The sequence below is a fragment of the Elgaria multicarinata genome, chromosome 10 (genome assembly GCF_023053635.1).
Source record: "Elgaria multicarinata webbii isolate HBS135686 ecotype San Diego chromosome 10, rElgMul1.1.pri, whole genome shotgun sequence".
NCBI lineage: Eukaryota > Metazoa > Chordata > Lepidosauria > Squamata > Anguidae > Elgaria > Elgaria multicarinata.
Genome location: NC_086180.1, coordinates 88,423,130 through 88,448,475, shown reverse-complemented (window position 1 = coordinate 88,448,475; position 25,346 = coordinate 88,423,130). Strand labels below are relative to the sequence as shown.

The 25,346-nt window shown below is 45.4% G+C and overlaps 1 protein-coding gene across 1 annotated transcript in view; it reads right to left on the bottom strand.

Annotated features, from left to right (window-relative positions):
• The window catches only part of FAM184B (family with sequence similarity 184 member B), a 60,279-nt gene that overhangs the window by 30,707 nt on the left and 4,226 nt on the right, over positions 1 to 25,346 (bottom strand). The window contains exons 2-5 of the mRNA XM_063135336.1: positions 8,730 to 9,500; positions 6,840 to 6,975; positions 6,396 to 6,523; positions 4,317 to 4,523 (exon numbers count right to left, since the gene is read on the bottom strand). Of these exons, the coding sequence (XP_062991406.1) occupies positions 4,317 to 4,523; positions 6,396 to 6,523; positions 6,840 to 6,975; positions 8,730 to 9,500 (1,242 nt within the window). The remainder of the gene's footprint in view (positions 1 to 4,316; positions 4,524 to 6,395; positions 6,524 to 6,839; positions 6,976 to 8,729; positions 9,501 to 25,346) is intronic.

The following is a 25,346-nucleotide window of genomic DNA, read 5'->3' as shown; positions in this document are numbered from 1 at the left end:
CCATCTATACATAATCAGTATAATGAGGCTTGCCAGGTTGCAACTTGGGAGACGATGCCTATATTTTTAAAAGGCCAGACCTACAGCTGCACATTTAACGATAGTTATTTTGGAGAAGGAGAGATGCATCACTCCAGTCTGGCTGGCAGTCCTGCCTTCTGATCTGGGAGGCCAGGACTGTCCTTCCCATCTCTGATCTGCAAAAGGCCCTTGTAGCTGCTCAGAGCCTGCCCGGGGCTTGCTCAGGGACAGTTTGACTTATTCTTGATTCATATCCGTTCAAGGGTTGAGCCTGGCATTAAAGGGCTGAGCCCTGGCACTATTTAAGACCTAGAGTTGCATCCTTCACTGCCAAACAGTGGCTGAGGTTAAAGAAAAAAGAAAAAGAGGCCGTTTGAAGAGAATTACACATTTGAATCAAAAGAAGCTGTCCCCTGAAGTAAGACCTGGTGATTTTGAGTGCCATTATGGGTGACAGAGTGGGAAACAGAAAGATTTGACCCACAACCCGTCAGGAAATTCAAGTCACATTTTCTGGGCTAGCACAAGGCTGGGATGATGCATAAATCACCTATTTAAACTTCTGAGCCTTGAACTGACTGCATATATCTCACATAGTCCAGAGGGAATCTACCTCAGTTGTTGTGTTCATCTACAGCGGAAAGAGCTGAATGTCCACCCTGTATGGCCTTAGGATATCTGTATTTAGAGCTTGCTAGCATACACACTCTTCCTATTTAGACTAACCCGCTGACTGAACACAGTTCAGTCAAATCTTGAAAGACTGTGAACACACAGAGAGAAAGAGAGAGAGAGAGGGAGGAAGTGCCAATTACGAGGCCTTCATCCCCAGTGGTAGCCCATAAATTTTAAAGCAGAACAATTTAAGATGATTCAGAGCAACCAAGCAAGGATCCAAATACTGAACAGAAGCAATAAAAAGGGTGGGTGTAACACCGACGAAGGGAATAACAGACTGCGGAAATTTAGGTTTAATCTAAGGAAATCTGCAGCGAGTGACATTTCAAGGTGTGAAACAGTTCCCCCTCCCCCCAATAAAAGCCAGAGGGCAATGAGACCCTATTCAGTTAAGTGGGGGTGGAGAATACTCTTAATATTTCTGGATACAGCAGGAAGATTCCCATAAGTAATATACTAGGAAAAAAACTGGGTCTTCAAAACCGTTTTTGTTCCAGCGTTGCTAGGCTACAGTCCTGAAATCCTTTGCTCTGGGGCAGTCACTTACTGTTGCAAGTATATAGGAACTCTCCCGAATTTTACAGAAATGCAGTGAACCTCTGTAGTGCCTTCCCTCTACCGCATTAGGATGCTGTAAACCAGGTGTGGGCTACTTGCGGTCCATCAGATGTTTTGGCCTACAACTCCCATCAGCCCTAGCTGGCATAGCCAATGGTGAGGGATAGCCAATGTTGTAGGGCAAAAGAATCCAGAGGCCCACAAGTTGCCCACCTCTGCTGTACACCATGTTAATTGTTGTCAAAATGGCCGCCAGTGGGGGGGGGGAATGAGTATTGACATGTGTCCTTAAAGATGGGCTGTCACTGAATGGATGGGCATACAATACACTACTATGGGCATACAACAGGCCAAGAACAGAGCCCCGGGACAGATCCACACAGAGGCTTCAGGATGCCCTGAAGGCGCTTTAGGGCACCCCGAAATCGATGATGTACACCCTACCTTAACTGTTCCAAGAAGTGGCGGAGGTGGAGGAGGAGGAGGCGGCCCTGCATCGCCCCTCGCGGAGACGGGATGAAGAGTTGCCGCGCCCGGCAGCTTCGCCGGGTAATCAGCTTTCGCCCACCTACCCGCCAGCCTCCTTTTGCTGGCGAAAGAGCCACCCGGGCCCACCCCTCACTCGCAGGCAGCCGGGCGCGCCTCCTTTCCAGAGTGGGTTTCTCTGTCTCCGGAGCCCCCGCCCCCGCCCCCTGCGTCAGGTAGGGGCGCATCGTGCAGCCAGGATCGCCGAGGCGCTCGGTTGGCTGCACTTTAGTGGCGCCTACTCGAGAGTAAATCCCACCACGCTGAGGCGTGCGTCGCACACTGCCCACCCAACAGCGTTAGGGCGGCGGTCGGGGTTTTCCTCCTCCTCCACCTCTTCTTGGAACGGTTAAGGTAGGGTGTACATCATCGATTTCGGGGCGCCCTAAAGCGCCTTCAGGGCGTCCCGAAGCCTCTGTGTGGATCTGGCCCAAGGCAAGTTCACATCATCACACTGAATTTCCTAGACAAATCCAGCAGTCTTTGCAGCACAATATTCTGGAAACTCTAAGCGACAACCTTTTGGACACAGTTTCAGCTCTCAAAGATGGGTAATCAAGAACAGAAATGAGACACGCCAGGCAGATGGACAGGGCTCCAGGGAAGGGCGGAGAGCAAAGCAACCTGGAGTTCATTAGACCCATCATTGTAAAGGCTTGGACTGCTGATGAAAAGCCTGCCTAGATTTCCCAGGGGACTTGCTAAATAATCCTAGCAGCCAATTGAGCTGCAGCTGGTCAGCAAACCATAAAGGCTAAAACAGGGCCAGAAAGATCCAGGCCAGAGGCTTCCCTGATAAGCTGCAGACGTCAGTACAAACCGTAAAACTGAACCATGGTACGTGGAGCATACAAACCAGCTACCAGCACTCATGCCAAATCCAAAGCAGGGTTTGTGGTAGTGCACACTTTATTAATGGCAGGGTCCCTGTTCCAATGGATGTGAAAGCAGAATCCTGCCTAGACTGACACTTCTCTCTCTGTGATTAATTTCTATAGCCACCGGGTGCTGGAGCAAGCCAATGGCTTCAATTACAGTGCCCTGCAAACTCGTACAGCATTTCCATATGAAAATTAGTGTTACCAGGGCAACCTGTTAGGAAGAGGCGGGGGGGGGGGGGAATGGGTGCTCCTGGCTGGGAATTAAGTATGGATACAAGCATCAGCTAATTGTGTTCACAGTTGTAAAATAATTTCTTTCAAAATCAGTCACTGATTTCTACTTCTTTGGCAGCGGTCCTGCAGAGAGCCGGGGCCCAGAGGGGCTCTAGATAAGGGCTCCAGTGAAACCTTCCATTCCTCCATTATCTATGTACTATATGCACATTTATTCGTCTCTTCTCAAGTAAAAAAAAAGCATTCACTTGCAAAAGACATTATTAAAAACAATTATAATTACAGCAGCTCAAATCTAGATGATGATGATGATTTTAAAATCCAACACTAACAGCAGCAGCAGTAGTAGGTAAAACTTCTGTATATAAAAAGTCTTCAATCGTTGGTGAATGGAGGACAGAGAACTGCCAAGGCAGATCTCCATGGGGAGATGTTTCCAAGGGTGGGCACCACGACAGAAAGGCCCCATCCAGCGCCCCAACTAATCTCACTTTCAAGAACAAAGGGACACTGAGCAAAGCCACCCCTAATCTGACCTCTTCTTTTGACTATGGCAGCAAACAAATAAAAATATTAAGATAAAATCACAAATGCACACACTTTAAAAAAGCCAAAACCATGCTATAAAAAGTTAAACATAACACATAGGACAAAAATCCATCAGCTGGGCTCAGATTGATCCAATAACCGTAAATTTCTGAGCAAAAAGATCTTTTTTTTTTTAACCTTGCATGCAAGCCCAGGGAGGCACCTGGTGAATAAATAAATATGGAGAGGATGGGCAGAGGGTGCTACCACAGAGTTGGCCTTCTGCTCGGTAGCCACCCACCTTAATTTCCCACAGCTGGACCTCCAACAAAGAGCTTAACAGGCAGCTCAGGTAATGTGTAGTTTGGCTCTGAGGCATGAAAAGAGAATGCGTCAGGGTTCCATAAAGGCAGCATTCTGCCAGAGCCTCTCTTACTGGGGAGGCGGGGGTTAAAGACCCCTCTGCCCCTATCCAAATAGAAGTCAATGCCACTGGCCCATCAGCCTTGCTCACTTCAAAATAAGACTCCTGTTCAAAACACACACCTGCAGTAGGAACACGCATCGGCAATCTGCATCATTTGTTTGGGCAGCTATTAACATTAATCACAGCTGTGTCATGTATGGTGCAGGCAAGCAGTAGCAATGCCAGGAACAGAGGAATCACGTCAAGGGTAAGCTAACCTTCCTTTCTTTCTCAGAAATTTTTATTTAATAGGAAAATTCCAGCTCAGCTCATTTTTTTTTTAAAAAAAGAAAAACATAGCAATAAAACCTTCGTTGTGATTTAAAGCTCCCAGTCTAGTAAGGATAATTTAAATGATGTCACCATGACCAAAGAGATTTAAAGGAACCGATGAATCACAGCGCCTATTAATAGAAAAATCCCACCTTCTGCAGTTTTTTTCTCTCGCTGTCCATAGAGGCTTGGGCTGATTTGATTTCGTGAGCGTGCCTCTTCACAAGGTCCTCCAGCCCTTTTACCAGCTGCTCTTTTAAACGAATCTTCTCCTCGTCTGATTCATGTTCGATTTTGCAGAGCTCTTCTTTGCGCTGCTCTTTAATGGATTCGTTTTCCAAACCTGCAGTTTTGCTGGGCTACAAGATACCACTATGTTAATTAAAGTGACCCTCCATAGCAAACCAGCAGAAGGCCAGATGATAAGTTCAAGGGCTAAAGCAATACATGCCTATAAATGTACGACATGGAGGGATAGTTTTATCATATACTATATACGAAAAAGGGTATAAATAGGGTGACCCTATGAAAAGGAAGACAGGGCTCCTGTATCTCTAACAGTTGCATAGAAAGGGAATTTCAGCAGGGGTCATTTCTATATATGGAGAACCTGGGGAAATTCCCTCTTCATCACAACAGTTAAAGATGCAGGTGCCCTGCCCTCTTGTAAATCTGGTTACTCTAGTATAGCTCCTTCAGCTTTAACTGTTGTGATGACGAGGGAATTTCACCAGGTTCTCCATATATACAAATGACGCCTGCTGAAATTCCCTTTCCTATGCAACTGTTAAAGATACAGGAGCCCTGTCCTCCTTTTCATAGGGTCACCCTAGTATAAACCTTAACCAAAACAACTTGGTATCCTAAGATAAGAGTTAAGGTAAGTAACTATATTGACAAAATCATGTCTCCAACAGTTAACATCTGAAATAGACATTAAACTTGCAAATAAACTAGTGACCACCATAGAGTATACAAATATAAACAGAGAATTTTTTATAAAAACACAATGATAAAAACAGGTCAATACATGTCTATTTAATGTCTATTTCAGATGTTAACTGTTCGTGGCATGATTTTGTAAATATAGTTACTTACCTTAACTCTTGTCTTTGGATACGGGATAGTTTTATCAACATTGCCTGGGTTAAATGCCCTTTCCCCCAAGTAAACAAAAGAATACTACTAGATCAAAACCAGAAACAGCGGCATGCATCAATGGCACAGATGTCAACAGCAAGTTGTGGGGGGAAAACATGGATTGGGAGCCTAGCATGGGGTAGTTCAGGATCCTCATCCCTAATGTGCAGCCACTCCACACTGAAAGGCGTCAGGGTTTCTCCATCTAGAGCAAGCAGTACTTGGCTTTGTGTACTGCCACGACAGCTTGCCCAAAGAGGGAGCCAGTATCTTGTTATCTGTTGCACTGATAATGCAGCTGGTAACTACAGCTTACATCTCAGCACTTGTCCATGAGGGGCTAGTAGAGTTTTACGCAAGTTTATAAAGCCTCACGGTGCACTCTGAGAAGCGTGTCAAGATCAAGTTGCTATCAAACAACCTGTACCTGGTGTGTCACCTCTTCTGACCACATGTGCATCTCTTTGCCCCATGGCTCCCTTGCTTCACCTTTTCCAATGACAATTGAGCTTTTGCTCTGCCCACAGTCCACCATTTCTCATAGCTTGGGGATGTTTCAACATGGAGGAGCATTTGAATATGCAGCCCCTTACTTTCATTCTGTTAGGAGTCTTGTGCGACGTGCTTTTTCTAAACATGAATGGGTTCTAGATCAACAACAGAACTGTGTTGCTAATGCAACCCATCAAGGCAAAATAAGGCTCATTTCATAGGTTGCCACTATCCATGGCTGCATCTAGTAGCTTCCATCCATGTGTCTAGGAAAGATCAATTGTTTACCTAAATACCAGCCCTCTATATAACCATGTAATCCAGCATAGCCGTGTGGGTGTATGTCGGCAGGAACGTTATGGGAGCAATCATGGGTCAGAAGCAACCACACTGCTGCCAGCAACATAGGAAGTAGGTCTAGTAGGGCCATGGCCATCTCTGACCACCTAGCTCCACCCCTGGTGAGCATACTGGGTAAGTGCTGCCTGTTTATTTAAGAAGGTACAGGCTAGACCCACTTAAACATGGAAATGATAGGTTACCGAGTTGATTGTTTATCAAACCCTACATGAAGTGAGAGAAAGTGGATGCTTATGCACCTGAGAATCTTCACCAACTTGGCTCTGTTTGGTAGACAATGCCTGCTGATGGGGCAGGACCTGCGTCTTCAGTTCAGTCACTTCACTCCTGACTTTGCTGTGGGAATTCAGTGCAGTCTCCATTGCTTCTGCAAATTCCATGAACACACATTATCTGTTCAAATGTTCATGCACGCGATTAAGAGGATGAACTGTTTCATAATATGACATTACAGGTGTTCATAGACATTATTACAGCACCATGACAACAGCTCCGTAAAGAAGGTCATTGTTATCAGTCCCCATGCTGCAAATGGGGGGCAGAGACTGGCAGGATAGTGACTTGCATAAAGCCACTTACTGTCTTCATGGCTGAGGACAGTCTTGAACGGTGGATTTCCCAGCTCACATCCTTAGTCGCTACACTACTGCAGCACCCAAGAATGGCACGGATTAAACTCTTACCTGTTTTATGCAGTATTTCATTTTCTTGCAACAGAAGTCTTTCTTTGGCAACAATCAGCTCCTCTTCCAGTGTTTTCCTAATACTTTGAGATTCCATAGTCACTTGTTGTGCCTTCTTGAGCTGTATTTCCAGGTCCTGGAAACAGATTACATGTTGTATTTTTATGACTTTTAGCTTTGCTTGTTAAAGTACTTGCTATAGGAACATCTCTCATTGTTGAGGCATCACGATAAGTAGTGTCTGATTAGGTGCGATGTTTGTTGGTGGTGGGGCAAAGAACTTAAAGGTTACCTTAAAAATACTAAAGAGCCATGTGGCGCAAAAAAGTCTGAACAGCCTGCCTAAAACTGAACAAGAAGGGGGCCAGTCCAACTTTGTTAGAGTGAAAGTTCCACAGGTGTGGTGCTGCCACAGAGAAGCCCCTGTCCTGTGTTCCTTCCAACCTAGCCTCCTTCAGTGGTGGGGCATACAGAAGAGCCTTTGAAGAACATCTTAAGACTATGGACAGGTTCGTATAGGATGAGGAGGTCTTTGAGATATCCTGGTCTCAGGCCCTTTAGGGCTATAGGTAAGTATCAGCATTGTGCCTGGAAACACATAAGCAGCCAGTATAGCAGACAAAGGACCAGTTAATATGGTCAACAAAACACATGTCAGAAAGCAATCTGTTTTATAATTAGTAATAATTAATAATTTGCATCAATTAGGTGCTCTTCAGTCACATGTCTCTAGTCGCTTCATATCTATCCAAGGGGAAATGAAGTGGGAAAATCATGAGGGAAAGAATATAAATCCTCTTATCTCTGATCTTTAATATATATTTCATATCTTTCCCCGAAGTATTAATTAATGATCAGAGTTACATTACCCAAGAAATACCTTTTCCCTTTCTGCCTTTCATCCTACATATAGTTCGGGGGGGAGGGGATAAAATGCTCTCAGTTCTTCTGAAAGGAGCTTCTGCCAACTGAGAAATCCGCCATAAGCAAAAGAAGCTTTCATGAGAAATGTGTAAAATATAGGAAATTATGTTCCTTTTGTTCCTGCTCTTCACAATTTGCCAGGGAATGGCTGTTTTCTTTTGACAACCTGCATTAGCTCTTGAATTGGAACAAAACGACAAGCTTTTACCTATTTCGGTCATGTAAAGTTCATTTCCACTACTGGAAACCTGGCTGTTAGAACAGATTTTTCCATTATAATCAAGTCTATGTAAGATTCACTCAGCAAACACAGGGACTAGTAACAAATAAGCGTTGTTTTCATTGGGGGCAGCGTGCCCCACCCCTCTGACACCAAACAAGGGTGCTGCCTGCTGGTGACGGGCCTGGCTCAGCACGGCTCTTTCTCTCTCCAGGGGTTTTTGGAATGGGAGGGGAAGAAGGAACCCCAGAGACACGTTGCCACAACCTTGCAACATCCTTCAGAAAGGGGAATAGGAGCCTCCCGCCTCCCTCCTCCCTCGCCCCGTCCCTCCACTATTGCTCAATGTCTCCATCAATACCCAGATTAAAGCCTCCCAGTATCAAAGTCGGTGTGCAAGTTTTGCTTCACTCTAATGTTATCCTCAAGTACAGCACTTGATTTTATTTTTTCAGTGTAGGAGTAAAGGGCAGCTGTTCATTTTTATAGAAGAAAACAAAGGGGTGCATTCGGGGATACTATTAAATTGGGGGCTAACCCTGTTCCCTCTGTGCCCCAGGTGAGAATTGTTTCTGCCCTTATCTGCATTCTGCTTCTTGTGCGTACTGGAAAGTGACACCAAGTGTCAGGAACGTCTAGCTTTTATAGACTTAGTAAGCTTGCTAACAACCCGGTGCCTCCAGGTGCAAAAGGATACAAAGCTTTCATCCCGTGCTACCTTTATGGCCCTATGACTCACGTCCTACCTGCATCTTCTCCTTCAGCTTCTGGGAATACTTTTTCAGTTCATTTATTCGCTGGCCTTTTGCCTCCAGTTCAACCTCCAGCTCTCCCAGCTGCTGCTGGGATGCAGCTTCTTGGGCTTCGTAGTTTTTCCTTTGCTCCCTTTCCCTGTGCTGCCATTCTCTGCACGAATCAGCCACCGACTGCTGCATGGCCTTTCTCCAGGTTCCTTTTTCCCTTTCATGAGAGGCTTGGAGCTGGCTGGCTTTCTCGGCGTATGCTTCGGCCAGTTTCTGGTTCTCCCACTTGAGGTTCGCTGTCTCGCTCATTACAGCCTGCATGTTCAGGCTGTACATTTCAGTTAACTTCCCCTTGTTATCCGGAAGGTCTCCTGCAAACGCCCAGCGTTGGCTTACAAGGCCCTCTGACTCCTTGTCTGAAGTCTGAACTCTATGCTCACAGTCTAGCTTTGTGTGCGCCATTTCCTGGGGCAGGAACATCTTCTCATCTGTTTGTTTGGCCTCTACTGGAGGATCCCTGTCTTCTATCTGTTTCTTGCACAGGGCCAGTTCTGACGATGCCTCGCCTTTTTGCCGCCTGCGTTTTTCCAACGCTTCTTCCAGGAACTGGACGTACCTCTGGAGTTCCTGTGCTTCCTCCACTTTGTTTTGATACTGGAGGGCTGTTTCCTGTGTCTCAGCAAGGATGTGCTGGATGTCTTCTTGATGGGCTTCTTTGAGAGCTTGGATGCTGGCCTCATGCTCATCATTTTTCGTGTTCAGAGCATATATCACCTGTACTCACAAGGAAAGAATCAACAAAATAAGGAGGGGGGAAACCTAGAAATAATTGGTAGTTATGATTCCACAGTTTTATTTCTAAGGCAGTAATCCTGCAACTTTCACTCAACTGAACTGGATTCACATCAAAGGATTGCAGTTAATATATGAGTAAAACTTCAGGAAAGTTTTGTCACACTGGAGGAGACAACATGGACCAGGACCCTGAACCCTCACCTGCAGCGGATGAGGCTCCTGGATCAGGGAAAGGGCTCAGTTACAGAAGGAACTAGTTCTCCAGGAAGGTTGCAGGGAACAGCTCTATTGTGTTCACAGAAGGTAGTGTTGTCATCCTCAGATACTGAGGACTCCAGCCATGAAGGTGCCACCACGCTGCACAGCTACTTCCGTGTCATCGCAGCCTGAGGCTGCTGAAACAGACCAATTCCTTTTAAGGGAGCAGGCCTCAGTCAATAGAGAAGCAGGGCTAACCAGCCAAAAAGAAGCCAACGCCATGCTTAAGGTTCAGTCATAATCAGCCCTTTCACTCGGCGCTCTCCATGGTGCTGCTCAATAACTTGTCTCTCTGGGAAACCTGACTCCTGCCTGGTCAGAATTCACTGAACTGGACTTGCCCTGAGGCATTTATCGTGCGCTCATCATTCCCTACTCACAGCTTTTATGGGCTCTTTAAGTAAGGATATTTTGCTTCTGTGTCTAAAGAACACTGCTCTAAAAAAACCCTTAAGAGTATTTTTAGAGCAGGGGAAATGCAGTCTTTAATTATAAAAGCGAAAGAAATTGCTTTTTTAACTTGTGTATTTGTGCTATCTGCTATATCACAGTGCCACCTAGAGGTTATGTAGTGGAAAAGAAGGAAAGGATACACTCTTTGTGTAGTGCTTGGATCTCAATTCTGCAACGCAAGTGAAAGTAGGTGCAGCGGATTTACAGACATGTAGGAAAGCTCAGGGATGCTAGGCCATCACTGTGACAACAGCACTCACTGGCTGAAGCAATAACATGAGGCCAGCGTGTCCCAGTGCTGACACCGCAAAAGATGGATAAGCAGTCAATAGCAGGAAAGAAACCCCAAAGGAAAGGTCCCAGCGAATGCTAACACATACAGTAGCTATGTAAGACTCTTTTCCCCCCACCCCCCAAACATCTGGAAGCAGAGCCAGTTTGCAAATCAGGAACCAGGATTAGGTAGGGGTGTGCTTTCCCATCTCTGAAGCTGTTTCCTTTCTCACTGTGGCATCAGTCATGGTTTTCATATTACCTGCGCACTGATGCAAACCATGACGGAGCCAAGAGGTAGACAGACGTTTCAGGGGTCTCTGCAGATAGAACAAGAGGTCTAGCAGGACCCCCGCATGCCTGCCCAAATGGACAGAAGTGAGAAACCAGAAGAGAGGGAACCACTGGGGAATTTTATTCCAAGAGGAGAGAAGGAAACTACTAGCACTTCTCAGAGAGTGGGCAAGAACCAGAGCCGGCCCAAGATATGTTGTGCCTGTGGCAAACAACAAGGTAGCCCAGTCCACATGCAGGCCTGGACTGACTGTTGAATCTCGCTTGAACACTGGTGATGGGATAGCATCCTCCCCCATATCAGAGACGGCAGGATTTTTAAGGAGAGGCCAGGGCAGGTTGTGTGGCAGACACTGCTCAGCTCCCCAGCTGGACAGCTCATGAGAACAGCTGCGAGGCAGTGTGGGGTAGTGGCTAGAGTGTTGGACTGGGAGTCGGGAGATTCGGGTTCTAGTCCCCACTCGGCCATGGAAACCCACTGGGTGACTTTGGGCCAGTCACAGACTCTCAGCCCAACCCACCTCACAGGGTTGTTGTTGTGAGGACAGAAATGGAGAGGAGGAGGAGGAGGAGGATTATGTACACCACCTTGGGTTCCTTGGAGGAAAAAAGGCAGTATATAAATGCAATACGGTAATAAATAATAATACCACCTGAGGCAGTCACCTCAGTAGGGCTGGAAGGAACTCACAAACTGAAGGAGCAGTTGCTGAACCAGCATGGTGGGCCTTCTGAGATGTTGGGGATCAGGGCCGACCCTATCATGAAGCGAGGAGAGGTGCCTGCATCAGGTGGCAGAGCAGGAGGAGTGGCAAACTGTGTTGCACCCTTGCCCCAATCAGGAGGCTCAGCGGCTGCTGCCCTGCCACCTCCAGTAGTTTGCTGCAGTGAGAGAGAAACTGGCAGGGCTCTCTGGAGCAGCTGCCTGCCCTCTGTTTCCCTTGTCCTGACCCTTCACTTCCACCACATCATGGCCAGAAGCAGCAGCAGCTGGGGGGGGGGGGGGGCTCTCATGAGGCCTGGCTGGCTGGGCTGCCGTGAGACCTCCACAACCCGAAGAGCCAACTTGGTGGCAGCAGCAAAGGCAAGACAGAGGAGAAGGGAGATTAGGGGGGCAGCACGTGTGTTCTCTCCCACACTTCAAGCAGCGAGAGACCTTGGGCTGGGACCGTTGGGGGTGCGCTGGGATGGCTTCCCAGCCACCAGGCTTAGTGTTGTTGTTAAGATCCCACATGCCAGTCATCCACTAAGCAAAAGGAGAAGCCATGGAAATAAAAGCCAAGCATATGTTCATTCCCTGGTGATTATTTAAAGGCTGCAGCTTTATTAAAAATAACATGAGTGTTACTGCTGCATCTAGGAACATTCCAGATAAATATGCAAGAGCAAAACCTATTCCGGGAACTGAGTAAACAAATATCCCAATCCATTCTGGTTGTTAACTACAATTAGACCCTTATTCATAAGAGTTAGTTTCATATTACTTCTTCGTGAGTTCTCATGTGTTACATTAAGGTGGTGCTGGTGGGTTTTAGCCAAAGAAAAATTACTAGCCATAATTTGTCCTCCTAAAGGAACAATCGCTAACCAGGATCTGCGAATGTTACTTAATTATTCAACGGCTGCTGTCAAATGACAGGAATCTGACTTAAATAATTCTGTACTTTGCCAACAGTAAGTAATTGTTAAGGTAATTCATCTTTTAATTGCTGGATCTGGCTACCGTGAAAACCATTTCCTTTCCTTTCATGAGATTGTATGTATAGAGTGGGATCATAATATGTGTGCAAGATGCTACCTGACCCCAAGTCCCCATTATGCTGACTTTACTTTCTCCTACAGGAGGGAATGGCAACCCCTTGAGGACGCCACTGGGACAGGGCCACTGGCGGTGGCTCCAGTCTCTGTGCTGCTCCTGTACTGATGGATGAGACATCATCCTGTAACATGTCTTCGCATAAAAATGCACCAACCCGCAAAGCCTTTGGTGAGGCCTGTTCATGTCCTGCTGCTAAATTTAGTACTGAAAAGTGTCCTGTGTTTGTTCTAGTCACATAAAACATGGAGTAGAAGGGGGCATTAAGTGATTCTTGTTGATCTTGGGGAAATGTCCTGATTTATGCGCCTTCTTCCTCTCCTGAGTCTTGCAGGAATCTGCTGTCAGCACTAAAAGAGCTGTTTTCGTAACTGAACTCATTAGCTGAGTAAAAGGTGTCATGAGAAGGTGTGGAGAAGGGTAGAAACTAAAAGGGAAAAATCGTCAAGAAAGAGAAAAATGTCCTACTTTTGAAAGGGCAGTAGACAACACTCAGAGACTGATTTAAAAACCACCACCACCACCAATTCCATCCTCGCATTACCCTGGGACCAGAGTTACGCCACCACACTGCCAGCAAAATAACCACTCTGGTATTTTAACCTGGCATAACAATAGCAGATATGCCCACAGACGTCCCTAAGAGTGGCTCAGCCGCCAGCAGCATTCTCATACCACGCGGACACAGGACTCAACCCACAGAGGCCTAGCTGGCATTGTATCCATCATGCCACCACACCCGCAACATGCAAGCAACACAGATGGTTCTAGGATTCCAGGAAGAGAACGGTTAGCAATGTGCTGTGCTCAAGTTCCCGTGTGTGTTGTGAGGATAGGCTGTTTTGTGCAAAGTGCACTTTCTCCATCGTTTCCCCATGTGAGATCTAAGTGTGCATGACATAGGGCCAGAAGGGTTTAGCCTCATCCTATGTTAGGGTTCCCCCGTGTGGGGTGGAGTGATGCGATTGGTTGCTGAGTTACTCTATATCCTGTGCACTCTTGTGGCAAAGTGGATGCAGTGGTCGTTGACATAGGGTCAGCTATTTTTAATTTTTCCTCTGAATTTCTGAAGTCAATGGGAAGGAATGCTCTTGTACCAGGTCTGTGGTAGTACAAAGTTGCATTGTTGATAGGGACAAAGCCATGGACAGAAGGAGTATATAGGATTCATGAATGTGTCTTCCTCCTGTTTGATGCCCACATCCTGCTCACAACTCCATTCTAACTCAGGACCAAACTACACATTACTTATAAGATGTCCAACTCTAGCGCTCTAACCACTACACCACATTGGCTCTTTCTTTACATTGCTTCAGACAAGAGTATAGAGAAAATCTATATTGCGTAGTGTTCTTCATGACAGGCTGCTATTTCCAAAAAGCAAACCATGGTTGTCACCAGTTCAGGCTGCTATTCCCCTAGCATGGCCAACTTTTTCACCCGTCCCATTCCTGTCCCTTGGAACAAACGTCAGCAGGTGCTGTTCTCCATGCTGTGAAAAGTTTCACCTGCTGATTTCTATGAAGGCCTAAATACATTGAGAGGCCTCTTCCTTCTTCATCTCCAACCCCACAGAAAACAGTGGGGGGAAACAGGTTCTTGAGTATGAAAGTGGATGTCCCTGCTGAGCTTTCTAAAAAAAAGGGGGGAAAGAACCTTGTCACCCATCTAGCTGAAATACCACCCCTGCCACAGGGTCCTTGCAACTAGAGCTGAAACTGAAATGAAAAAAAGATATGCAGGAAAAAAAGACCATCTTTGCTGCTGAAAGCCTGTATTTCCTGTATATTAACTAAACAAAAATGGCAAATGAAATACAGCAAAATGTATCAAATATCAAATTTATAGGGGATACTGAAGAGTTTGCAGGAACCTTTCAAAGATCAATATATATATATATATATATATATATATATATACTGCAAGATGGGAAATGGTTTGAAAGCACTTCGAAATGATCCCAGGAGAACAAGTCGATATAAATTAGGATTTATTTCTTTTACTAGTTCATTTAGAGCACAATAGTAACCCTCCACAATGTTGAGGGCTGGAGGTGTTAGGATGCACTTTGCTGGAAGCAAAGTTTTCACTATGGCAGAGGGCCTTGCTGTGTCTGGGAAGGGAGGAACCTTCCCTGGGAACCTAGGGAGGTTGTGAGCTCTCCCACACTAGAGGCCTTCAAGAGACAGCTGGACAACCATCTGTCAGGGATGCTTTAGGGTGGATTCCTGCACTGAGCAGGGGGTTGGACTCGATGGCCTTGTAGGCCCCTTCCAACTCTGCTATTCTATGATTCTAACTGCCACCGGCAAGCAGAAAGCCCAGAAATGTGGCCTTCTTCTTCTTTTTTTTTTAATACTATTTTTATTGATGTTCAAGTAAGGACAAATACAATAAACACACAGAGTAAAAGAAAACACTCAACAACAATATAAATGTTCCCACAGCACCACTATAAAAAAGCATGGGTGTTCATTCCTTCAATAAGCACTTGGTACAGAAAAAGATGCAGGTTAAGTTAGAACCTCTGACCAAAAGGATTCCTGAGTCATTGGGGGTCTAGGTTCGCCAGGATTCATATTAATAAATGTGAAAAAGTCCAACCAGTTTTCCAGAAATGTGGCCTTCTGTGGGTGGGGAAGAGACAGCTTGGGATCCCATCCACTTGATCCACTTGTAAATACGCAGATCCACTGGACTGATCAGCCTGTAAAAACTGCCCCACCCCTAACTCCACCATGGCTAGCATGAACTGGCAGGGCAGCAAATAAGGAAAAAAGGAATGCTTTGGTGAAGCCCGAAGCCCTTTCTAAATTATGGATGAAACACGGGGCAGTATCCAACTGTGACATTCCATCAGCGCTAGTTGGAAAGGAGTTTCTGAACTATGTGCAAGAGGAGAATCCAACTAAAGTTACATTTGCACAAGCAAGCGGCTGTGCATTATGCTTGCACAACCCCTGGTGCAACTGCTTGCACAAGACCTTTGTTATAAGCAAGCTTCACTTGTGCAACCCATTGCACAACCGCTTGCACAAGCGTAATGGGCAGCCATCTGGGCAAATAACAGATTCAGAATAGCACTATTTGAATTTGCAGAATGACACTACGTTTGTAACGTTTTATCTTCGATGTATTTACCTTCCTTCTTTCGTTGTATTTTCCCGTTGATACGTTTAAACAGCGTTGCAAGTCTTCTTATGTGCCCCCTTACCTCGTTATTGTTTTGTCTCACCGACTTTTGAATCCTCGATTGTCAGCCAATCGCTTTCTTGCGGGTGTGGATACTTCCTTTTGGCGCCTAAAACTAGTGCACTATAAGCTCCAAAGGGCTTGAGGGAGGAAATTTTAAAAAATCATAACAAATCAACAGATGACCCAACCTGATTAAAATTTGGTATGCTGAAAGCCCTCATTAAGACCTGCCACTGTGCCAATTTAGATGTCTTTAGCTTTAAAACTTACGCAGATGTAAGCATCTATATATATAAAATGCTTAGGTATGTTTCCGTACAGGCTTCAGCTGATACAGGTTGCTAAGCCCCTCGCCGGACTCCTCTGAGTTTTCCAAGGTCATCCTACCCCCTTTCTGCCTCTTCGCTCCCCCCCCCCCGCAAGAAGGGAGCAGCACCACAGTCTGGAGCATGAGCGAGGCACGGCCGGGGCCCTTGGTGGCCGGGTGGGAGGCCGCTCGCTTGCTGCGAGCCCCGGTCTCGGCCTAATCTCATGCGAGCTGGGCGGGTGGCTCAAGGCTGACAGGAACCCCGGGGAGAGGGGGCCACCTGCTCCCCCTCCCCCCGACCTCCCTGCCCTCCAGGTCTGCCAGTTGGCGCTGTATCGGCGGCCTCCAAGCAGCCTGTGCCCCCATGATGGTATTTAATTAATAAACTTTAAGATATGCTACAATGGCATATGTTATGCCGGGTACAGCTAGTTTGTTTAATTTCCATTAAAAAAATAATAATTACAAATCCACTGTGGGGGGGGGAGGTGAAGCCAGGAGATCGAGCGACGGAGAGGAAGACGCTACAGCGATAAAACACACAGTGTGTCCTGTTCTAATCAATGAGTACCAGGAAAGTGAAAGGTTAGTAACGCAACATTAACGGAGTGTGCCCCATGATGTTTAAAAACGGCACAAATTAAAACGTTTCCAGTGGTAGGAAAAAACGTAATAAGCGCTAGTGTAGTTCCGCCCACTATGGAAAACCTCCTTCCTTGTCCTAGCAAATGAAGGGCTTAAGAAAGCTCCACCATAAAACTATCAAAGGAAATATTTTGAATTACTTATCCCAAGGAATCAGGTCAGGTAACAATAAGGAACAACCATTAATAATAGACTAAAAGAGGCATGGCAACTAATTTTAAACATTGGCAATGAAATGTTCACTCTGCTATTTTAATTGATATTTGTATTATTTATTTATTTTAGGTTTGAATGGTTTAGTTCTATACATGGTTGTTGTTTTGTTTTAATTTGCGTTTAGCCCTAGGCTAAATATTATGACGGGTACTATATAAACATCATAAATGAGTAAACACACAAATAAAAGTTAATCAGACCAACGGACAGGATCCAATATATATTATTTATTTAACACATCAAAGAGTCTTGTGGTACCTTAAAGACTCACACATTTATTCTCGCACAAGCATTTGTGGAATATAGCTCACTTTATCAGATGGCTACCCTCTGGAAAGTATTTATTTTAATCATTTTCAGCTGCTTTTCAGGGCTCTGTCCTCATAAAGCAGCATTCATCTGCAGCCTGACCCACTTCCTTATCACTGTTGATGCATTTTGTTCTATTTTCTGTTTGGGCTTGGAGACTAACCGAAGCCAGCCTCCCAGGGTTAAATTTGTGTAGATGGCATCCTCTGAGCCATAGCTATGAGAGGAAATATACAGCACCATGTACTCTGATGGTGCTAAATAAATAAATAAATAAATAAATAAATAATAATAATAATAATAATAATATATAAGCCTGCAAGTAGCTCCAGCCTTTTTGTAAGGTCAGTGAATCCACCTGAGGGAATACTAATAGCACAGCTGCCAGGTTGGATGGTGGGTGGGTGGGTTGTCTTTCAGTTGCTTTCTGGGGGGGCCTGCGCCAGTCTCGCCACTCTGCACCCCGGGCTGCCTTAGTAGGCTCCACTGTGCTCCTCTTCTTCCTGCTCATTCGCCTCTCCTCCTCCTCCTCGTCCATCACTCCACTCTCCTCTCTCACAATGTCAGGACATTTGACGCTTTCACAACTATTTTCACAAAAATGTACATTCCACTAGGCCTGTTTTTCACTGTTTATGATCTAAGCCCGCAAAGTTTTACTCAAAAGAGATTAATAGTCATCTGCAGGGCCTTGGTACACTTTGCAGAATCAGGATGTCAGATTTTTGGCTAGCTTTTCAAACACAGTATATGAAATTTGACATACAACTTCCTCTAACAATAAAAGGAATGATAATCTTATTATCCGTGTACTAGTTTCTCTAGTATGTCTATACATTATTTATTCCAAAGTATCAAGGAAATTTAGAACTCAGGGGAATGGCAAAGTGGATCATAAACTTGCCTTTGATCTTTACTTTATCTAGGAAACATGCAGGCTCATGCCCGATTATTTCCCTCATCTCTGTCTGCCCCTCCTTCCCACCAACTGCACACTCACGGACTCCTGTTTCTAGTCCTGTGGGTGGTTTTCCTCATCACGCTGTGCTCAGATCTCATGCATTCTCTGAGCCCTCTGCCATCCTCATCTATTATTTCTTCGTCACTGATGAGAGATATGTGTTTGAAGGAGGGAAGGGGCAGGTGGTTGGTCATTCATAGAGGACAGGGCCCCACTATTGGATGAGCCTTGGGCAGAGGGGGGCATGCTGGGGACAGACAAGAGGAAGGGAAAGCAGACATTTCCATGCTGTTTCTTCTTCTGCCCCCCCCCAAATCTTAGGAACTCTAGTTACACTAACAGAACCCACAGAGTGTTCTAGTATTGCTGCTGAATGCCACTTCAGTAAATGGAAAAGCATCAAACATCCAGGATTTGATCCTGGCCAAGAGAGGTGATCACCAAGACCTAGCTGGAAGAAGGGAGAGGTGTAACCCCCTCTCAGCTCTGACGAATGGGTTCAGTTTGTGGAGCTGCCAGCTTAAAGTCGATGGGGTTTCTCTGGTTTATCACAATTCCATCTCCCTTTCAGTCCACCAACTCTGAGTGGTTGTACCAGGCATTGGGCCGACAGGACAGGGATTCTGTGGTGTGTTGCTCAGGTCCAGTCACTGCCCAGCAGTCTTCCTGCCTGAGCTGAAAGAGATGTTTCAGAGGTGGAGCTGTGAAACCAGGGGCTTACTGTCTTGGGGGGCTTCCGTATCCATGCCGTGGCCACTTTGGCAGGAGGAGCACAGGATTTCATGTCTGCCATTGAAACCATGGGCTTTTCTGAGGTTGTATTGGGCCCAAATGTGAGGTAAGTCACATTCTGCATCTGGTTTTCTGTTCTAAGCAGAAGAACAGTGGTACGTGTGTAGCCAGAAATATTTTGTCATGGATGGATAAGGTTTAGGCTAGAGACAGCCTCTAATCTCTACAAGGGTGGCGGACCATTTTAGATGGCCTGTTCCTGGAGGCTGATGGATCTGGATGGTCTCCTTTTGTCTCTAGAGGATTTTCCTGCTGATATGGGGCTTCTCCACATTCAGCAAAAATCCTCCAGCCTTAGCAGGGCTTTGTCTTCTGAAGTTTTTGAGCATTTAATGATCAGCAAAAGACACACACTCCTTCTCTACCCATTTTTGCCAGTTCCTTCCCAGATGTTTCAATTCTACTACCAGCAGATGGCGATGTTTTATAGCGTGTTTTCCATTTATTACAGCATTTTCAGTGATTTATAAAATGACAGATTACCACTTGAGGCATCCAAGACTGTTGACACAAACACCCTCTTGGTTGGGCTCTATGAAACCAGTGAAGGCTGGTGGCTTTGATGTCAGTGGGGCAGTGAACTCGCTCCAGGTTTCAGTCGGAACTCTAAAGGATCTATCAAAGATGCAGCACTCTGGATAGCTCCTTTAGAGTTCTGATTGGATCTGACTGAAACCTGGAGCGGATCCACCGCTCCATGGACATCGGAGCCACCAGCCTCTACTGGATGAAACGAACAGGACAAAAGTTCTGTGAGCCGAGTACATGGAGAAGCAGTGAACCCTACCTCCAGGGTTTAGGTTTGCAATATGCAATATCCAAACACCCTGTCTATCATAATAAGCATTTTGTCAATACATAGGTATTGGAAAGCCCATCACAAAACCACTGAAACTCTGTGTCTAGAATTTGTCCCTAAATTAGGGCCAATGCAATATTTCAGGATTCTGAATGTTGACCTGACTAATGAAGCCAAGAAAAACCAACAACAATTGCTTATCAGACTTGCTGGGGGAATACATAGGTACCTGTATCATACCTGGCTTCCCCCCCCCCTCACACACACACACACACACACACACACCAGCAGGGTTAACAGGATCTTGGGTGGCATTTAGATTAAGAAAAATATATAGGAGGAATAGTTAATCATCTCCCTAATAGAATAGTAGAGTTGGAAGGGGCCTATAAGGCCATTGAGTCCAACCTCCTGGGGGCTCAATGCAGGAATCCACCCTAAAACATCCCTGACAGATGGTTGTCCAGCTGCCTCTTGAATGCCTCTAGGGTGGGAGAGCCCACAACCTCCCTAGGTCACTGGTTCCATTCCCTCCCCAAGTGTCACTTCTTTGATCAAAATTGGAGCTTCCTATGGTGGCATTAAAGGAAATAAAAAATGTTGACAGATCTGATCATGGATGTTTCGTGTCTCATCTGTTTTGAAAGTAGAACAAAAACAAACGAATGAACAATTGTCTTTATATATACCCACACCTATCTTAAAGGAAACATTGGCTGAGTTCAGACAACACGCTAATGAACGGTTATTTTCCATTTTGTTCCTATTACCGCCCCACCCCCACCCCCATTGATTAGTGTGTCGTCGGAATTCAGCCATTGACTTAGATTTCTTGCTTTCAAACTCAGTTTAGATGCTGGTGAATCAGACTCCATTAAGCAGGTTTGATAATGAAAACAGTATCTTTCACACAGCCAATTTGACATTCTTTAATATATCCCACAGGCAGTTATTAATAGCTGTCACTGATCCTATGTGACATTTTACATTACAGCTTTCCTCCTATGAGATCTCAAAGGCTTTCATATACTTAGAAGAAAATTCCCGGCATTATAATAGGTGAAGTTTGTACAGAAGGAGAGCCTGCATATTGTAAGGGTCCTTGGAAGCACATTGTAGCTCTGTGCAATTGAGACATCATTGCCTTCCCCCGTGGGATCACTATCCGTTTGGAGGGAAATAAACCATCCATCAACCCTAGAACAAGTCATGGATTTCAGAGTGGTTTGTAAACCTCTCCAGCCAGCCACCCTCCCCAAGTTCAGACGTCATGACAACTTGCGAATAGCAAGGCTAATTATGCAACTCGCCACCAGCGCATGCAGGAAGTATAAATAAACCATGATGGCTTATTTTCCTTCTGTGACCATGTGCAACCTGTCAATGTCAGGGTTCACACCACACGCTAATCCACACTCGGTGGTTGAATGTGGGTTTGTTGTCATACCGTGGGTATGTTGCACATTTGCTACATGAAGACATGCAGCTGTCTTCATATGAATTTCTGGATGATCATAATATTGGGGGGGGTTTCCTCTTCAGAACCTTTTTTATATTAGTCATGGAAATAATATTTTAGAATTTCTTTTCATTTTATAGAGGCAGTTGCTAGACCACGATCTTTATATTCCCGACTGTGGAATGCCCTCCCCTTGGAGGCCCGATTGGCGCCAACATTGATTTCATTTCGACGCCAAGCAAAAACATGGCTTTTTAACAAAGCCTTTGATGGTTAAACTCGCTGGCACATTGTTTTAACTGTTTTAACTGCATCTATTGCTTTTAAATTATATATTGTTTTAACTTGGATCATGGTTTAATTTGGTTTTAGCTGTGTATATTTATTGTTTTATAATGCATGTTTTTATCTATACGTCGCCCTGAGATCTTAGTGATATAGGGCGGGATATAGATATTTTAAATAAATAAATAAATAAATTTTCCACAGGGATGGCTTATTTTTCTCAAACAAGCACCTCGAGACCCACGGTTTGTTGCTGGATTGTTCAGGGTGGTTAACATGCCACAGTGCATTGCTAACAAGCCACCCTGCGGAAAACACACTGTATTCAGACAACACAACATCCCACAGTTCAACACAGTTCAAGCACTGCCTCTCCCCTCACCTACCTAATCAGGGATAGAAGGCACATTTTGCTCTTACCACAACCTCAAAATCACTGCCAAGACCTCAAAATCACTTTCAGAAATCTTAGTGCTCCTGTCAGAGGTGGTGTGGCGGGGGGCTAACTGGGAATGGGCCTTTTCAGTGGTGGCACTTTGGCTGTAGAACGCCTTCCCCACAGAGGCTCACCTGGCACCAACCTTGATATCATCTGTGTGCCAGGCAAAAGGCGTTTGATTTTCTAGGCTTTTAATTCCACAATAGCTTTAATCTAGTTTATCTGTGCCATAGGCTTTATGTTGCCTTTATGTTCTATTGCTTTTATTGTACTTCATACATTTTAAACTTGTTTTTAACTTTAAGAACACCAGAAGAGCCCTGCTGGATCAGGCCAAGGGTCTAGCATCCTCTTTCCCACCGCCCTCTCCCACTGTTGTTCCCCAGCTGTTGGTATATAGCAGTGGTTCCCAAAGTGGGCGGTACTGCCCCCTTGGGGGCGGTGGGAATGCATAGGGGGGTGTTAAGAGGCAAAGAGGCGGCAGGGGGGCGCTCGAGGTGGTCTTCTCTGTACCAGGAGTTTTGGTTACAGAAGGAAATTTCTGATGGCTATCCTGCACTATGGAGAGTGGTTCAGAAGCTCCTGGTTGCATTTCTAACATCATATTTGGTGGAATGTGGTTTTAGTGTGGTCTGCCTACTTCTCTCCAAGCAAAGAAATCGACTCCAGATTACTAAACGTGGTGATTTAAGACTCACGTTAAGTGACTTTAAACCAGACATTGGGAAACTGGTATCACTTCATCAAGCCCACCCATCACATTAAGAATTTACAGAATAGTGAGGTACTCTACCCTAGTTACTAAATGTGATATCTAATATTCTTGCTAAATGACTATCAGACTTTGAAAAGATGGTACCTGGGAGAACTCCTTCTCCCTTACCAACCTGCTCCTGGTGGTTCCACATAGCTCCATCCTCCAATTGGAATCCACCAGGGGAAGAGCCTTCAGCGTGGTGGCTCCCCTCCTGTGGAATTCCCTGCCTCTGGAGGTCAGGCAGGCGCCAACCTTGTACTCCTTTCGGCGCCTCCTGAAAACATCTTTATTCCAAGAAGCCTTTCCTTAATTTGCAGCCTTGAATCTGTTTTTGCTTCTTTTAAATTTTGTTTTAACTGCTTTATTCTGTTTTTATTTTCATTTTATCTTGTACACCGCTACAAAATTTTCCAATGGGGAGCAGTATATAAATATTCTAAATAAATAAATAAATAAATATCACTGGATCAAGTTCATCAATTACATTTAATTGAATAAACTAAAAAAATGTAATTGGATTTTGAATATATATTCAATTAATTGTTACTGTTTTGAATTTTATTATTATCTTCCTTAGCGGGTCGTTGAAAACCGCTATTCTGAATAATGATTTTTATAGTGTAGGGAAGGGGGCACTGGGCATGAGTTTGTGGAACCAAGGCGGCGGTGACCTGAAAAAGTTTGGGAACTGTTGGTATATAGGAACATCAGAAGCTGCCTCATGTTGAGTGAGGCCCTTGTCTATCTAGCCCAGTATTGTTGACACTGACTGGCAGCAGCGGCTCTTCAGGGTTTCAGGCAGGATTCTTTCCTAGCCCTACCTGGAGATGCTGCGGATTGAACTCAGGACCTTCTGAACGCAAAGCAGGCGCTCTACCAATGAGCTATGGCCCCTCTCTGATGCTGCCTCTGATCCTGGGGGGTAGCACATAGCCATCATGAATAATAGCGTTATCCTCCATGAATTTGTCTAACGTTCTTTTAAAGCTGGCAAAGTTGGTGGCCATTCTGACATCTTGTGGCAGCGAATTCCACAGTCTAATTTATGTGTGAAGAAGCCCTTCTTTTTATCTGATCCAAATCTACCACATTCAGCTTCATTGGTTGACCCCAGCTTTAGTATTATGAGCAGGGCTGGCAGGGTCAATGTGTCAGGAGGTTTTGATTAGCAGGGACAAGGATGTCATTGGCTACCACCCTGCCCCCGCCGGCTTCTCTGTTCCTTGCCAGCCAGGATCTCTTCTCGATCCTCCCAGAGTGCAGGACACGGAATAATGGGCTCAAGTGACAGGAAGCCTGATTCCGGCTGGACATCAGGAAAAACGACCTGTCTGTTAGAGCAGTTCAACAATGGAGCCAGTGACCTAGGGAGGTGGTGGGCTCTCCCACACTAGAGGCATTCAAGAGGCAGCTGGACAGCCATCTGTCGGGGATGCTTTAAGGTGGATTCCTGCATCGAGGAGGGGGTTGGACTTGATGGCCTTGTAGGCCCTTCCAACTCTACTATTCTATGATTCTAATCCTCACAGTAGCTGGGAGAGAAATGGATTTTCCCAGCAACAATATACTGTTGAGCGCTAGCCCAGTGTAATGCAAAGTTTCTTGGGGTGGCTTGGTCTGGAATGGGTAATTCAGTCCCACTAGCTTTATAAAAGACCTGCTCCGGGTGGAGCTAAAAACAGCTAGAACTGGTTCGTCATGTGGATCAAGACAGCTGCTTACATTTTGGGGCTGTGGTCATGGGGACTGTCATGATGAGTGCCTGCATTTTAAAATTTACCACTATGCCACTGATTATAAGAAAGAGGGACACCATCCATCCTTTTATACACCTCTCTCCTATCCCCCCTTATTTGCCTTTCTGCTAAGCTCAAAAGCTCCACACCCTGTAACCTCAGAGCAGGGATGGGCAATACGGTGGCTGCATGTCCCGCCCCCCCCCTGCTTTTTCGACCACCACTGCTGAATTAGCCTCTGTGACAGCAGTGGCATCAAAAGAAAAAAGAAAAGAAACAACACCACTAAAATCCTGGCGGTTTTGCACTGGGCGCATGCAATTTGTTTCAAAGCAAAATGGGGTGGGTGCTGCCTCTGTGCTGCGCTGTCAGATTTCAGCAGCAAACTCAGCAGTGGCTGGAAGCAAGCTGCCCACCCTTGCCCCAGAGGATTAGGGAGGAAAAGAATGGCTAGCAAAGGTACAAGGCACAGGATAGGTCCTCTCTTTTGTTGATATAATACCATATACAATTACGATGATGACGGCGGCGACTAGATGCTTTAACATAAGACGCCATAGTCCAAAGACAGAATACATTCTGAAAGAACCATGGAACTAGTTCCATGTGACTAAGGGATCTTTGGAATTTTGTGTTTTGAATGTTGATCTGATCCCCACCCCTTGCTGCTGTCACGCCGCGTGGCAAGCCATTATTGAAACAGAGAGGAACATCATAAATAGTTTATGATACAGCATGAGGTTCAGTTATTCAAAAGGGGGTGGGGTGCTGAAGAATAAAAAAACACCCTGCTAAGTTCTCACAATCTAAGTCTCTTTTTCTCCTGATATA